The sequence below is a fragment of the Cucurbita moschata genome, unplaced genomic scaffold (assembly GCF_002738365.1).
Source record: "Cucurbita moschata cultivar Rifu unplaced genomic scaffold, Cmos_1.0 Cmo_Scf00002, whole genome shotgun sequence".
Taxonomy (NCBI): domain Eukaryota; kingdom Viridiplantae; phylum Streptophyta; class Magnoliopsida; order Cucurbitales; family Cucurbitaceae; genus Cucurbita; species Cucurbita moschata.
The window spans coordinates 3,208,818-3,225,701 of record NW_019268518.1 but is presented as its reverse complement, the minus strand read 5'-3'; the positions used below and the strand labels follow the sequence as shown (position 1 = coordinate 3,225,701).

Genomic DNA, 16,884 nt, shown 5'->3' with positions numbered 1-16,884 from the left:
CCAATCAATCACTTCCTAGTGTGTTATGTTTTACGCCCTTTTCATCTTTCATTTTCCGTCCACTTTTTGACTCCACGATTATCTCTCGTATGCTCAAATGATACGTTCTTAGATCGGATTTTCCCTCAAAAGTTTGAACTTTATTTTTGAAGTATCCAACATCACTTCAGTTATATTTGAAAGGATTATCTTTTCTCGTACGTGTTAAGGAGAGAGCGTTAGTTTTCTAAACTTAGTTGGAAGGCATTCTAGCTTCAAAGGCAAGTGAGATTTGATCGGTCTGGCCTCGGGTTGTAGATCAAGTGGATGCAATGGATGCCCCACCCTTATATCTCTTCCACCTCACTACTCAATAAAAAAAGAATGGAATCTGAAATACTCCTCTCGACTCTTACGGTCTTTTCTTTACTTCCTCTTATCAGTATGATTCGAGTATTCAAGCTACTAGATTAAATCGTGGGTTCTCATCCTCAATATTGAGGGAGACGAGTAAGTCGGCTAGTTGAAATGTAGTATCGTCGAGTGGATTTTTTTTACTTCGATAAAATTTGAAGTTTTGTTCGAAACATTAGAAAGTCAACTATCTAATTTTGACAAGTTAGTGGTGTTTGTGGAATGACTCCAAATATCAAAGTTAGGATAAACTATAAGGGGCAATGTGTTTGGAAGTTGGGAGGAGAATTAACATATAGACCTAAAATGTGAACGGATGTGAGATTCTACATCAATAATATGTAACAGGTCAAAGCAGATAATATCTACTAATAGTGAATTTAGGCCGTTACAAATGATATAAGAACCCGTCATTGGCACAGCTGTCGGTCGAAATTTCAAGTTACAAAAACAATCATTAGACATCCAAAGTTCAAAACTAAGACCAAGTTGAGGCTCTTTCTAATCTTATTTCACAACTAAACCAATCATTCATAAACAGGATTTGTACAATTGAGTAAATTGTATAGTGAACTTTTCCTCCCAGTTCAAATGGTGGAGGGGACAAAGAACATTTCTGCTGCAATCTCTTCCAAGCATCTAGCAGTTCTTGCATTCTAAAGAGATCAAATTTTGAAGATACTGAAGAGTTTTGTAATAATTTAAGAACCCCATGAACCAGAAATCAAAATTATCAACTGTAACTATTTCTATGTACTTCTGTGAAGGCTTCTTCACATTCTCACTCTCATTGATTCTCTCTATTTTTCCTACTGGAATCACTACCTGCAGAACACAAACATTTCTTTCGAGATTTAGCACAGAGAAAGAAAGAAGACGACGACCACGACGAAGAACAAGAAAGCAACCATACCTTGTAATGGAATCGAATTAGCTCTCCTGAGGAGGAAGAAACTTTGATGGATCTGTCACTGCAGAAGGCAATCTTATCTGTGGATATGAAGAGCAGACCTGCAATGGGTCCAGCTGTGGTTGACAGATAGCATTGGGCAGCCTTCAACAATTTCTCGCTATCTCCATCACTAAACAATTGCTTGTATATTTTTCTTAAACCACCTACTTGAAGAATTCTAGCTCCTAAGCTCAACTTTCCCTTAACAATTTCTGAGATGTTGGATCCCAATCTCACTGTAGTTCAATAAACAGGAAAGTTTCTATCAAATTTCCATGCCAAATAGCTCACTTGGATGTTGTAATAAATAAACAAAAGAAAAACTTAGTTATCATCCCAATTCTCGTCCACCGCTAGCAGATAGGGAGAGGTTTCCACACCCTTATAATTAATGTTTCGTTCTCCTGTCCAACCGACGAGGGATCTCACAATCCACCTCCATTGGGGGCCGAGCGTCCTCGCTGGCACACCGCTCGATGTCTGGCTTTGATATCATTTGTAACAGCTCAAGCCCACTGCTAGCAGATATTGTCCTTTTTGGGCTTTCCCTTTCGGGTTTCCCCTCAAGGTTTTTAAAACACGTCTACTAGGGAGAGGTTTTCACACTCTTATAAAAAATGTTTCATTCCTCTCTCCAACCAATGTGGGATCTCACATTAGCACCGTTTCAAAGCATTTGACACTCCTAATAAGAAACTAATAAAGTAGAGCAATGAACTCACCATGTTCTCGGACTCCATGTGCAAACTTGTCTGCTTTTTTACCAAGCTTATTCACCCTGCTAAGCACAGAATTTTTACTACCTGCAAAATGAAGACTATTCTCAATCCAAAAGTCCATTTCTTGCTCATCATTCATTTGTCAAACTAAGAGTAGGGGGGGATTTCTTACATTGTTTTGATGGATATTTACCATCTGAGGGGGGAATGTTGTACTGGCCAGCAAGATCAGGTAAGAGTCTTTTAACCGATTGCTCGACCTGCAATGCTGCTGAGCCAAGTGGAAATCCAATAACATGTCTCTGCAGTGAAGCTTCCATATTCGAATATTGATAAAGAAAACTCGGCAATACAGAATGCTCTTGCTTTGAGCGGCTTGAACTCTGCAGCCACTTACCTAGGATGTTCTTCTATAGCAATAAGCAGGGGAAGAGATGTTTGCTTGATGCCTAGTGTATCATTCTTTGATTCTCCTAATACATTTAAAGGGGTCGAAAATTGTTGGTGAATCTTACTTTTCTATTGTCCGAGTCATCCAATGTGCATCAGAAAAAAATAAAGTTAAGCAAATTGGGAAAAAGAAAAGGGGATCTTAGGTTTAGTAACTTTAGAAAAAAGAAAAACTGAATGCATTTTTTAATATCTTCTATCTCCCTAGAACGCTGCTGAAGAAAGGCTAGTTTCTTGGAATTATAAGCATATGAAAGCCGATGGTCTCGGTACATTGCAGTAAGTGCTGAGTGTAAGTAAGTATAACGAGGATGTTAGAAACCACGACTCTCCATAATGGTATGATATTATCCACTTTTAGCATAAGCTCTCATAGCTCTGCTTTTGGTTCTCCCAAAATGTCTCGTTTCCGTGATCTTCCCCTTAATTAGCCAATGTGAGACTCCCTCCCAACAATCCTTCGAACCAAGTACACCATAGAGCCTCCCCTGAGGCCTATGGAGCCCTCGAACAGCCTCCTCTTAATCGAGGCTCGACTCCTTCTCCAGAGCCTCAAACAAAGTACACTATTTGTTCGACACTTGAGTCACTTTTGACTACATTTTCGAGACTCAGAACTTCTTTGTTCGACATTTGAGGATTCTATTGACATGGCTAAGTTAAAGGCATGACTCTGATACCATGTTAGGAATTACGAACCTCCACAATGGTATGATATTGTCCACTTTGAGCCTAAACTCTCATGACTTTGTTTTTAGTTTCTTTGCACTACCGAAAAAGGACCTTACCGAGCAGATCCACTAAAAGCTCAAGGAAACAAGAGAGTAATATTCAACAACACGTGAGGATTTCAGCCTCAACCTTTTAGTTGGATAATTATGACTTAACAAGTTAAGTTATCCTCACGTACCTCTTATTTAAAACATCTATTACCATGAATTATGGCGACACGAAAATTGTTCAGGTTTCTTAACGAACTGCCACTCGCACCCCGAAAAAAGTTGATAAAATAAATAAGAAGAAGAAAGTGTAGAAAAAGCTAGCTATTGAAAATAGATCCCAAGACAACTTTTGAATCATAGCACTATAGATTCCTACTTTCCCTCAATTTGAAACGGTGTGAGGCTATGATTTTCAACTTTTTGAGCTGGCATATTGGCTTTCTGATGCCAGCTTACTTTCCATACCAGCATAAAGAAAAGGTAAGGAAGGTCCATGTAAAACCCAACTGGTAAAACTAACACCTATCACATGCTAAAAGGCATAACGGACGCATAATTTTACCAGAAACGAAGATTGATATTATGTTTACAGTACAAAATCTCAGTTGAATTGCCTAATATAACTGCTACTTTCTCCTCCTCTGACTCACGCAGCATCAAAAGAACTCGTAAGCATGAGTGAAGGTGAAAAAAAAGTACCAGGACTTTCATCAAACACATGGTGTGCAAGATCCCAAAAGATAAATTTCTGTTCCATTGTGGACATTCAGGAAATCCCACTTTAATCTTAGTTCATCAAACAGTGTTAATGGGTCCTGAGCGTTAGAAACAGCTAGAAAAAGTAAAAGAAACAAATCCATGGAGGATTTCAAGTCGGCAGGTCAAAAGATGAAGAAAAAAAAGGGTGAAGGGAGAGACAAATTCACGACCTTATTAAAGAAGATCAGGAGGGTCCCCTCGTCGATATGGAAAGCTAGAAGATTCAAGTAGATCATGTAGTAAGCATCCTTTTCTGTGAATCATTTGCGCGTATATTTGTCGATCTTGAGCTGTAAAATGAACGAACAAAACAAGAAGAATGTAACCAAATACTGTCTTGAATTATGAGAGATTTAGGCCCATTTACTTGACAAATGGCAAAGAATCTGAATGGTTGTAATGACTCGAGTTCATGGCTAACAGATATGGTCTGTTTTCGCTCGTTACGTATCGTCGTATTTTTTATTTTGTTTGGTTGAGTTTATGACGTAATAACAGCTCGAGTCCACTGCTAGTAGATATTGTTCGTTTCGACCCATTACGTATTGTCATCAGTCTCACAAATTTAAAACATATATATTAAGGGAGGTTTCTACACCCTTATAAGAAACGCTTCATTCCTCTCTAATAAATTCAATATCTCACAATCTACCTCTAGGAAGTCAAGCGTCCTCGTTGGCACACCACCTCGTATCTAACTCTAATACCATTTATAACAGCTTAAGTCCACCGCTAACAGATATCATCTGCTTTACCTCATTACATATTGTTGTCAGCCTCACGGATTTGAAACGCGTCTACTATGGAGAGAGTCTAGTCCTACTTCAACCAGTGCCTCACACTGCTCAGTGACGAGCTATGATACATTGTAATGGCCCGAATCCAACAATGGTAGATACTATCAGCTTCGGCCCGTTACGTATCATCGTTAGTTTCATGGTTTTAAAACATGTCTACTATGAGGAGGTTTTCATCCTCTTATGAGAAATATTTTGTTTCTTTCTGATCAGTAACGAATCTCGAGTTAATTTTAATATATATATATTAATAATAATAAAGAAAACAACAGATGTCAAAATTATGATAAGTTTGAAGTGTTCGAGACAATTTAAAAAAAAAGATTATAAGGATAATTATATAAATTTAATGTTTAAAAAGGAGGATGAATCTTGTCGTTTTAATTAATTAAAATGAAATTAACGATGAGTCATATAAAAATGGGTATATTTTATAATAAAAGCACATCATTCCAAAATAAATGTAATATAATAATTAATCAGAGGAGCCATTATTTATAGTTAAATAGTATTTAATTTATTGCTTTGTTATTTAAAATAATGTATGTTTAAAGTGGAAAATATATTATTAATATAAATTATTTTTTTTTATTGATTTGAGTAATTCATAAATGATTTTTTTAAGGAAAAAAAAACAAACACATTAATTCTAGTCGTTCCCATCCTCAAATTCTTGCAACTGAACATGACTCAAGATATCAACCGAAAGTTAGAACATGTTAATTCCGCTCGTTCTTGTCCTCAGATTCTAGCAACTTAACATGCTTCGTGACATTGCTCGTTCCAATCCTCAAATTCTTGCAACTCAACATGTTTGAAGGCATCAGCAAAAAATTAAAACATATTAATTTAGCTCGTTTCTGTCTTCAGATTCTAGCAATTAAACGTGTTTCGAGATATCAGCAAAAAAATTAGAACACATTAATTCCACTCACTCTCATAATCTTACAACTAAACATACTTCGAGATATCAGCAACAAAAAAATTAGAACACATTAATCCCGCTTTGCATCGTCCTTAGATTCTATGTTTTCAGGATATCAGCAAAAAAAAAAAAAAAAAAAAAAAAATAGAACACATTAATTCCACTCGTTCCTATCCTCGCACGTTTGAACTCTTTACTAAATTAAAAGGTAGTTTTTGCATCCGTTCAGGCCCGTTTTCAAATTTTCACTAACTTTTAGTCGATGCCGATCAATTCATAGTAATAGGAAAAATGACAAAATGCCAAAGTATTGTTCTAAGCTCGATGAAAGTCGGGAGAAAAATATCAAACTTTCGACTTTTAACACAAATAACGAGTGACTTATCTACTAATTTAGGGTAAGATTGACCACTCAATCGAACCTATAATAGATCGTGACCGACACGAGCAGTTAACCAGTTCAGCAACATATTCTGAACTTCCATTTCATCATAATTCAGACAAAAAAAAAAAAGAACATCAACACCAAATCAAAGTAAAAATGATGCCTCAGCTCCCAGCTCTTCCTTATTTTCTCAGAAACAGTATGGAAACAGCAATGAACACTGGAAAAGACAAGAAGAACACAAGATCCAAACATTGATTCTGCTTTGTAATGAAATAATTAAACCTTAAACTTTATGAACATGGCTTCGAAGTTTAGCAACAAAAATAGTTCTACCTATGACAATTTTCACCCACAAAACACAGAGACAGAGAGACAGAAGATGTCCTATTCATTCATAACTGCTAACCACTTTTTGTTCCATAAGCTGCCTAATGCCTATACAGAAACTTATAAATTTCCTCCACTGTGGCTTTTATTTTTCCATTGCCAATGAGAGAAGATGATCCAAAGAAAGGTTTTAAAACAAAAAAAATGGCATTCCCAGCATCTAATCATTTGTATATTATTTTACCTATGAGCAGATGTGTGTGGCATCGGATATGTCATCGGACCCATGTTTACGGGTGCACCAGGAACCACCGTGCCTGGCACTGGGGCTCGAACCCCATACGCCATGTGAGCTGGAGCAGGGATATTGACAGGGGTGCCAACAGCTGAGACGACTGCTCCGCCCACTGGCTGTCCAATGGTTGGACCACCATACATTCCCACACCAGGAGGACCAGCTGCAGGTTGAGGAGGCTGTTTTGTTGGTTTTCCAGAAGGAGCTGCTACAGAGCCATTTGCTTGACCGGTGATTGGTCCTTGGGCGGCCGAGACATCTCCGTTTGTGACACTAGTGATATCGTGGATACTGGATCGCCTCCTTTCTTTGTTCATTGAGTTCAAACGGATGAAGTATTTTTGTGCATGGCTCGCCACTTGCGTCGGTGTTCTTGTGACTACGAAGTTTCGAGATATACTTCGCCAGTCTCCTTTCCCATATTTATCGAGACCGAGTAGAAACAATCTGTGTGTCAAGCATGGAGGAGATTAAAAACGACGTAACAAAAAACAAACGATAATCATATGCAATTTTGAACAGCCAACACATGGCCAGGCAACGATGTTGGACACAACATTGAACTCATCGACTAGTATCAAATCACTATGACACGACAACAGAAGACATTTTTCCAACGAGCTTCCAATAACACGATGTATCAGTCAACCAAATGAAACTATATCAAATGAATTTCTTTCGGTATTAAGAATCACAAAACATGCATCTCCCTCGAAGAGCTCTCCAAAGAACAGAATTTCAAAGATCAGAGATACGAAACCAAACCTAAACCGAAACTACATAATGAAAGAAACAGGATTTTCTTGGTTAGCAAGTGCGGGAATTCGAACCTCTGACCTTTTGGTCGAGAATTCTGTTCCTGTTCATATCTCATAGAATACCTACTCGACCTCAAAAACTCCCTCTTGGTGCAAGTTTTCGTATGCACTAGATGGTGTCTAACCCGCTGATTTCGGGTTTGATTACATCAACTTTAGCTAGAAAGATCAGAATTTACAACACTTAGGATTTAGATGCGGTCGGGATACATAAGAACTAAGAAGCAGACTTATCACAATAAGATCGAAAATCTTATCATACAATTTCAACAAAAGCAGGATGATTTCAACCAAGATATGTGATGTGATTTCAGAAGGGTATGAAGAAATTTTCTATTCTAACAACTCAGCAGATCGAACGAAAATCGAAAAATAGACATATCCATTGCCATATATATGACTCATTTAAGGAAAGTGATAATGAAGAACAACCAAGGTATCCTAAAGAGGAGCTTAGGATGGGACCGGGCTAACTCGATTAGGCTACAGTAATAGAATTTTTCAGTCATGGAGTTTCGTGAAAACAAGAAGATATTAATGTCTCAAGTAGAAAGAAACAAAAACGATTCGTTTAATGTAACAGTATCTGTACTTTTGACTTTATTAAGAGATCATATCACAGCTTATATATACGAAGGACGAGGAGAGGAGTAAACATAGAACAATCGATTCACCTGTGTTCATCCTCTGTCCAAGCAATCCCTTTACGACGTTCCTGATCCGACCTTGAAGTCTTACTTCCATGATTTGAATCACCATTACAGTGCCCGAAATGGCCATTTTTCTTAGTCGTTCCTTCATCACCAGCATGGCTAGCCGAACCATCTGAAGAAGAACTATAAGAAGGGAGAGGCACACACCCCGATTCAATTAGATTCACATCCTCAACTAAGAGCTCATAATGATGTTTAATCTCTTCTACACTTTTTCCTGGTACATCGGCTGCAATTTTCTCCCAACGATCCGAATCATCCTCGGGATGACTAGCAAGTGCATTCTCAAATGCCTTATCCTGTTCTAAACTCCACAAGGAGCTACTTCCTGCTTCATCAACAGTCATCTGGCTTCGTTTAAGTAACCCAAGCAGAATCAGCCACCAGAAGAACAAGAACAAAAGAACCAACTTAACCCTTGTGTTCTACAATCTAGATTTCTAATCTACACAATATTTTTTTCGTTCTAAATCTAAGATTGAGCTTCCAAAACCCGGGATTTCGTTGTATCTCACGCAGATGCAACTGATAATAGATACACAGTTCGGGGAAGCTTTTAACGCTCAGATCCTGAAGAATTCGTCAAATTCAGGGAGACGAAAACACAAAGAGAAAGCGCGAAATAAGCTGAAACCAGAGAGCAGCCTAGAGAAAGGAAAAAAGTAACAAAAACCTGTAAAGTAGAAGAGGATTCTCAGTGTTGATTTGCTCCACAGCACAAGAACTCGACTCTTGTGAACCAGCTGACCTATTGGAAGAACGAAAAGGCAACAGAGTTCAGTTGTACCATGAGAAATATCTGAATGTCATAATATCAAAAGATAAAATATAATAATAATAATAATAATAATAATAATAAAATAAATTGTCAGTTTTCCGTGAGGCAATGGAAATTAATGCATTCATGATATAAACAAAGTGGTAATTAAGGCTTTGAATTGCGAAATTTGAAAGTGACATTTGAAGGTAACAAACAAAGAGGGAACAACCCAGAAAGTCCATGAGAGATAAGAAAAAGGAGTATTCTGATAGATAACAAAACAAAGAACTCAATTACCAAAGGCAAACAGCTCACAAAGCTTTTTAACAGTTGAGGCCCACCATGGTTTATCCTTTCCATATCAGATTCTAACCATTCAACGCCCATTTTTACAGCAAATCAAAGCTTCTACTTAAACAGAAAGGGTTGGAATGATTTGGGGGAAGAACAAAATTGAACCCAGCTTGAATCTAAGAAAGAGGAGTAAGGATTTGCTTGAAATTGATATCGATTTTGATGAACTAAGATCAGAAGGGGCTTAAACTCCACAAAATCCACTTCTTATTCCTCGAAATAGCTCGAGAAATGATTGATTTGAAGAACAGAACAAGAAAGGAGGAGGAAAAACCACCTCGAAACCCTGTTGTTCTTGCTCTAAAAGCCACAGAAAACAGTGATCGAAAGGGGAAATCGAAGGATTACCAAAAGAAATAAACAGAGATCATAATCACCACGAAGATTTTGACAGTTTAACCGACAAATCCAGAAGAAAAAACAATGAAATCCAGTATTCGTTTACCTAGAAAAGTAAGAATCCGAGCTAAAATGTCCAAATTACTCCACCAAAATCAGTAAAAAAGCGGGAAAACAACAAAAACCTAAGAAACGTAGAGCTTAATTACAGCCACTATCTTACATTTCACTGCAAGTTTCACGCATAAATTGAAGAAAAGACAAAAAGAATGGCAGAATTCGAATCCAAAGAGAAATAAGTGGGAGAGTCCAAATTCAGATAAACACCCAAAAAAGGAAGAAATGAAAAGAAAAGATGAAAAATAGCATGGTATTAATCAATTGATTGGGGGTTGAAAGGGGGAGAAAAACCCTAAAAACAATGTTGAAAAATTACAAGGGCAGAGAACGAAATTAGTAAAGAAAATGATGGGTGAAGTTGAGAAATTACACACAAGTGAAGAGGAGAAGGAACAGTGAAGAATGGGGTTTTTTTTTGGTCCCATTCTCATCACCTACTTTGCTACAATCCATACAGCGAGGATTGAAAAAGGCTCACCTCAAGTTGACAAAACACCAGAATCTGAATGAATACTCATTAAATATCTGACACATCAAAAAAACAAGAGAGAGAAGTAGAACAATTGAATTTTCTTTTCTTTTCTTTTCTTTTCTTTTCTTTTCTTTTCTTTTCTTCCAAACACAAAACTATAAATGAAATCAAATCAAATCGATAAACCAATCCACCAACCAACCCTGAATAATTTCCAAACTTGGGTGGGGGATGTTGTTAGATTTCTCGTATTGACTCGAGTTTCTCGATTTTGTATTAACCTTTTTTGAAGCGTTTTAAAAATTTTGAGGGAAAATCGAGAAAAAACAATATCTGCTGTCGATGGGCTTGCGCGGTTGCACAATGGTTCATGTAGTCGAGTCATTTAAAAAGAAGGTGCACATTGACAGTGACTTTTAATTTTTTTTTTTTTTTTTTTAATAGTTTTTCTTAGTTATCTTATTCTCGGGATCACTCTCGTTTAGATGTGGTCTCGATTTATTAATGTACCCTGTGTCATAGTGTTTGCTAACTAAGATACATATGTGAGTCACCCATAAATAACTTTAGAATCCCGACACACATACATAATCATAAACACGGGGAGAGTAACCTCGTGCACAGTAACTAAAATATATATGTGAGCTAACGATAAAGGACTTTATTGCTGCTAGAGGTAGTTGGTAAGAGTCTCATCGTAGTATCATTATAAACATAGGCACATAATTGTACGTGATCATAATTATCATGTAATTAGGGCTTAGATGGGTTTTTAGGTGTCACGATCATACTTGTCCAAGGCGTGTTGGATGTCTCAATCATACTTTTTCATGGTTTTATACCCATTTTACTTGTTTTTACAATGTCGTTAGGTTTTTACTATTCACGTTAGGGTTAAAATGAGCTAATTCGGGGATATGATTAGTTGTCAATTTTTCGTACCCAAGTTATATGCTATCAAGATTGTGTTCGTTGCTTATTCGCTTTTAGCTTATAATATTGATTTTTTTCTAATTGTTTTCAATGCATTTTTTCACTCATGTTTTATAAAACATTTTCTGTCAAATGTGACTCGAGGCTTGATCATATGTCTGAAAAGTTTGATTTCATATGGTTGACTTGTTCGGTAGGTTCTCAAGTGTTGCACAATCGTTGTTCAACGTGTTCTTTTTCTTAAAAGTTTTGATCAGCTCACAAATTGGAGAAAAGAAACCAAATTAGACGAGTCGAACTAGATCAGTCGATCAGGTGAACCAGTCGAACTGGTCGAATCAAACTGGTTGATATCTTACCAATTGTACTATCCACACATTCATCTTCTTTGATCGTTCTCTAGTGATAATTCAATTCTTACCGTGAAGACCTACAACAACACACGAGCGACTTCAACAGTGTAAACGACTATCACGTAACGAAAGGGGCGAAAAATCCAAACAAGTACGACCGTGAAGAAATAATGAGATTATTTTAAAGAAACACACTTGGATTATCTCTAACCGCTCACAGTCATGTTCTAGTCATAGCCTCATAATCTACGACCAATATTTTTCGAACTTTCCAGTTAATCATTTCGCAATCAAGTTTTTAAGGAACAATCTAAAAAGAGCTCATAAACATCTCGTGAGATCCGTTTTTCTTCTTGAAACTTTCCTTATACAATAAATTTTCAAAGTAAAAAGGTAAATTTGTATTGACGTTCATCAATGATTTAACGGAATCTTTACACACTAAACACCAGACAGAATCTTAATCTAGAATTGAACGATGAAAAACATGTTTTATCCTCGAATCGAATCGAAACGAGCTAAAAGGAAGCGAAACCCATCACCCAAATCGAACACAAAAAGGTAACATTTTTGAAAGTGGGTCAATACACCACCATCGGCATGATATGGGATAAAGGTGAAGAAGAAGGCATTGGAGGAGTTGGGCAAGTTGCATAGAGCTAAGAAATAGACCAATAATTGGTGAGCTGATGAACAAGTGGTCAAATTTCATGGACTAACCAAAGCACATGCCTGCCTTCCTTTTGCCTTCTCATTTTCAATATTTTTAATGTCTTATCTTTATTCTTGGATTGAATTGGATTCTCTGCATTAAATTAATCATTAACAATGGATTAGTGTTAATTTGTATTGGTGTATACCCGTGCAGTTCTTAATTCGTTTGTCGGTCTACGTGTCTGTGACGACCTAGATCTACCGCTAGCAGATATTGTTCCTTTCCTTTCCGGGCTTCCCCTCAAGGCTTTAAAAGCTTTTCTTTCCGGGGTTCCTCTCAAGGCTTTAAAAGCTTTCCTTTCCGGGCTTCCCCTTAAGGCTTTAAAAGCCTTATCAATGGTGGTTGTTCTCCTCCCCATCCAATGTGGACATCACAATCCACTCCCCTTTGGGGTCAGCGTCTTCGTTGCACTCTTTCCTTCCTCCGATTGATGTGAGACCGCCACTAAATCCACCCCACTTTGAGGCACACCCTTATAAATGGTGGTGTTTTGTTCTCCTCCCCAACCAATGTGAGAGGTCACATTCCACATCCGTCGGGGCCCAGTGTGCCCATGTGGGACCGCCACCAAACCTACCCCTCTTCGAGACCAACATCCTTACTGGCACATTGCCTCGTGTCTAGCTCTAATACCATTTGTAACGACCTAGATCCACCGCTAACAAATATTGTCCTCTTTGGACTTTTTCTATCGGGCTTCCCTTCTAGGCTTTAAAACGAGTCTGCTAGAGGAAAGTTTCCACACTCTTATAAATGGTGTTTTGTTTTACTCCCCGACCAATATGGGACATCACAGTATATGAAAAATTCTACTAAATTTTTTGAATTTTTTTTAGTGTAGAGTTTATTTTTGTACAAATTTTAAATTACAGAGACTAAATTGTTAGGACTAAAGGGTTATAAAACTAAATGTATAAAGGCAAAAGCGTTACGAACTAAAGTTTAGGGATTAAATTGTACGATCATGAAAGTTTAGGAACTAAAAGGGAGGGATTCGAGCTTCTTTTAATCTCGAAAATTTGAAATTAGTGGCATTTTCTTGTAATTTAGCCTAATAAAAGTTGGAGACGAGGTCGGAGATTGAAGCATTATAGCGTCTTTTAATTTATATGACTGAATTTTTTTTTAAATATTAGGGCAAAATTGAAACTAAGTATATAAGTTGATAACATTATTATAACATAAAACTCGGAGATAAGAATGAAAAATATTAAGATATATATATATATATATATATATATATATATATATATATATATATATATATATATATATATACACACGAGAATCTATTCTTTAAAAAGTTTGAATCAACTTTATATTCTGCTTATTTTCTGTCGTTATCTTCAACATACCTCAATTTGATCAAAATTGTAACTAAGGATGTCCATATGATCAGATAACCCGACCATCCAAACTATTCAACCTAAACCATAAAAGTTGGATTGGGTTAGATATTTTGTTTCTTTCTTGGGTTTTGTTGAATTTCTTTGGTCGAATAAACCCAACCAACTCAAAAATAGGGTTACAACCAAACCCGACACTACCCACTTTTAAAAAATATTGAGAATATTTAACGTTCGTAATCGAGATTAGTGTGTATTGTGCCTTGTAAATTTTCGATATTTGAATTTTATAAGATTTTAGTGATAAATGTAACATGTATTATGAATAAGTAAAATTTTTTAAAAAATAATTAATAATAATAATAATAATCCCCGACCCAATTTGAAAAAAGAATAGGTTTTGAATTTCGTTCAGGTTATTCGAGTCACCAACTCAACTAAACGCCTTACGTTGGTCCAAAAAAAAATTCAACCAAACTCAATTCTATAGTTTCAATATTTTAATAGAATTAGAAAATTATTTTTTGAGACAATAATAATTACATATGCAATGTATAGAATAAATTTTTTAAAAAATGCTTTAAAAAATATATATATATTATTTAATTATTATTTTAAAAAGAATTTAATAAAATATTTAAAAAAATGATTAAATTGGAAATATTAAACAATGTGGTAATATTTATCTAAATTTGGTATGTTAGTAAATTATTGCCAATAAATAATAATAAAGAAGGAAATAACAACTAATTACAAATTAATTTGACATTTTTAAAAATATTTAAATAAATAGCATAATATGTTTTTAAGTAAATTTTAAATTATTACAAAAATAATTTAATCAAAATTTAAAATATAGCATGAATTTTAAATTTAAACAAAAAATTATATTTATTATTATCATTATTATTTAAAATAATCTTATAACAAATACTTTCTATTTTATATATATATACTTTTTATTTAATATTCCAGGATAGCTTCATTTAATAGCTTATTAAAAATTAGTAACAATAATAATTATTATTATTATTATTATTTTGAGAAAAATAGAGCTAGAAAATATTATTAGGTTAGACCAAGATATTTATGTTTCATTTGGCCCCTAATGTTGTAGCAATTATTTTTTCAATGTTGTACTAAAGTCAAATGTATGGTTTGGGTATTCATGACTCATTAAATAATAAGTAAATAATTTTCGAGCGGCTACCAAAAATTTTAAATGTTTATATCGAAAAAAAATAATAGACATTTATATTCTTAATACGTTGAATTACAAAAATGCCTTTGAAGTTCGTTATTTATTCTAAAAATACCTTAATTTTTCAAAATTGTAATATTGCTCTTAACCTTTCATGAATGTTTCGAAACTACTAATGAATTTGAAAACCCGTTGAAATTTTGGACGAAAGGTCAACAATCTGAATGTCATTCTTTAAAACGTTAATCCACATGAATGTTCTAGTCAATATCATGTTGTTTTGAGTCACTGTAATGCCAATTTTTCGTTCAGCATTTTAATTGATTTCGAAACATTTGTGAAAATTTAAGTAAATAATATATTACAGTTGATTAGTTGATTACATATTAATACTAATATTTTCCTGCACATTGCTATTAAATTTTTTACAGTTAAAAGAGTGAAATTTTAAGAGTGATGTATAGAATATACGCATTAGATAGTTGATTTATACTAAAATAGACCGACATGTCACTCGCTTTGGAAACATTAATATTAAACCCATAAGGAAGATATGGTTACATATATTAATGTATTAAAGTTATTAAAAAAAATTGGTGTGATGTTGATGTAGGTTGACTTAATGTTCATATGGAAAATAACGATCGACCATAGAAAATTAAAGATTAATAATTAAACTACACGAAGAAATTGAAAATTTCTTTTTTGTTCAAAGGAGTATTTATTATAAAAAGGGAGAACCACCGAACCCAAGAAAAAGCTATCGAAAAATCAAATCAAAGAAACTAAAGATTACGACCCGAGCAAGCAAGAACAAAAGAACTAAGATGCAACTTAGATTGACGGACGTCAAGATGAACGAGCATGCACGTCTTCTTGAATATTGTAAAAAAAAAATAGCTTGAGAAGAACGAGGAGCCGACCGATGTAGCTTAGGTTGACAATATGTGATTATCCATAGATACCGCCATATCATTTCAAGTGTCGATTTCTGTCTAAAATTCTAAAGAATTTATATTTAAATAATAGTTTTTGAATAATATTGTAAATTTTAAAAAATAGATGTAATTTTTTTTTACCATGGGTGAAAATATTACCCGTATATTAAAAAAAAGAATAATATATATATTTTTTAAAATGTACCTTTTTGTCCCTTTCCCCAACTTTTTAGTATTTGCACATGAGTTATTTACTTATAGGTACTTTTCCCCCCAAAAGTTTACTTTTTAGGACAAAATGTACCATTCCTAATAATAATAATAATAATAAATACTGACATTTATGTTATTATTTTTATTATGCAAATTAATTGTATGGTCCAATGGGAAATTGAGGTAATAAAATTAAACAATGACCATGGTTTGAAATTAATTTCATTTTTTTAAAAAAAAATTTGCCCAAATTAATTAAATTAAATTAAATAAATGACGTCAATTTAAATATAATTTGGTAGATGAAAAATTTATAAAATAATGTTCGTTTCATTTAGTGCTACAAATTAACTAGAATATCAGGTAATGCTCTGACACGACATAGTATGAGAAGAGAGAATAAACTAGCTCGATGAAATAAGAAGTAATGTAGTTACATAGTTCTTCTTGGACGCCACCATTTTAAGTCTTGATGAAGTTAGGTCCCGTTCGTTGCGGGAATAATTTTTTAAAAAGAGAGGTTGATAGGAGAGCAACCAGGACGGAGAGCGGAGAGCGGAGAGCTTTCCCCCATTTTTTGCCCACATCTTTGATTTTAAGAATGCTCGTTTAAAAAATGAGTGATCACCCTTCTCCGCCTATTACTACTCAACGGATAGCGGGCAAGATACGTAATATTTTAACCAAACGAGCTATGCCCAGATCAATAAAGATGGAAAATAATGTAGTTGCATAGTTTCTCTTGGACACCGTCATTTGAATCCTTGATTACACCAGGTCTCATTGGTTCGGCGCGCGGAAATAATTTTTTTTAAAAAGTGAGGTAAATGGTTTTTTTTTTTTTTTTTTTTTTTTTTTTTTTTTTTTTTTTTTTTTTTTTTT

General features: G+C 34.8%; 2 protein-coding genes across 6 annotated transcripts; both read right to left on the bottom strand.

Moving 5' to 3' along the window:
• Positions 1-864: 864 nt before the first annotated feature.
• On the bottom strand, positions 865-4,311 carry LOC111456007 (putative GEM-like protein 8). 2 transcript variants are annotated; one of them, XM_023097708.1, is made up of 5 exons: positions 4,166-4,311; positions 2,237-2,537; positions 2,068-2,148; positions 1,307-1,581; positions 865-1,218 (listed from the first exon to the last, which is right to left on the bottom strand). In XM_023097708.1, exons 2-5 carry the CDS (start codon positions 2,382-2,384, stop codon positions 1,033-1,035), a joined length of 690 nt encoding a protein of 229 aa, XP_022953476.1. In that variant the 5' UTR covers positions 2,385-2,537; positions 4,166-4,311; the 3' UTR covers positions 865-1,032. The 2 variants fall into 2 exon arrangements, with proteins under 2 accessions (XP_022953476.1, XP_022953469.1); XM_023097701.1 differs by lacking the exon at positions 4,166-4,311 and having other exon boundaries at positions 2,237-2,966.
• Positions 4,312-6,329: 2,018 nt separating this feature from the next.
• On the bottom strand, positions 6,330-10,265 carry LOC111463273 (transcription factor SRM1). 4 transcript variants are annotated; one of them, XM_023107164.1, is made up of 4 exons: positions 10,206-10,265; positions 8,932-9,006; positions 8,220-8,828; positions 6,330-7,174 (listed from the first exon to the last, which is right to left on the bottom strand). In XM_023107164.1, exons 3-4 carry the CDS (start codon positions 8,603-8,605, stop codon positions 6,673-6,675), a joined length of 888 nt encoding a protein of 295 aa, XP_022962932.1. In that variant the 5' UTR covers positions 8,606-8,828; positions 8,932-9,006; positions 10,206-10,265; the 3' UTR covers positions 6,330-6,672. The 4 variants fall into 4 exon arrangements, with proteins under 4 accessions (XP_022962932.1, XP_022962922.1, XP_022962940.1 ...); XM_023107154.1 differs by lacking the exon at positions 10,206-10,265 and adding an exon at positions 9,935-10,176; XM_023107172.1 differs by lacking the exon at positions 10,206-10,265 and adding an exon at positions 9,818-9,913.
• Between the last annotated feature and the right edge of the window lie 6,619 nt (positions 10,266-16,884).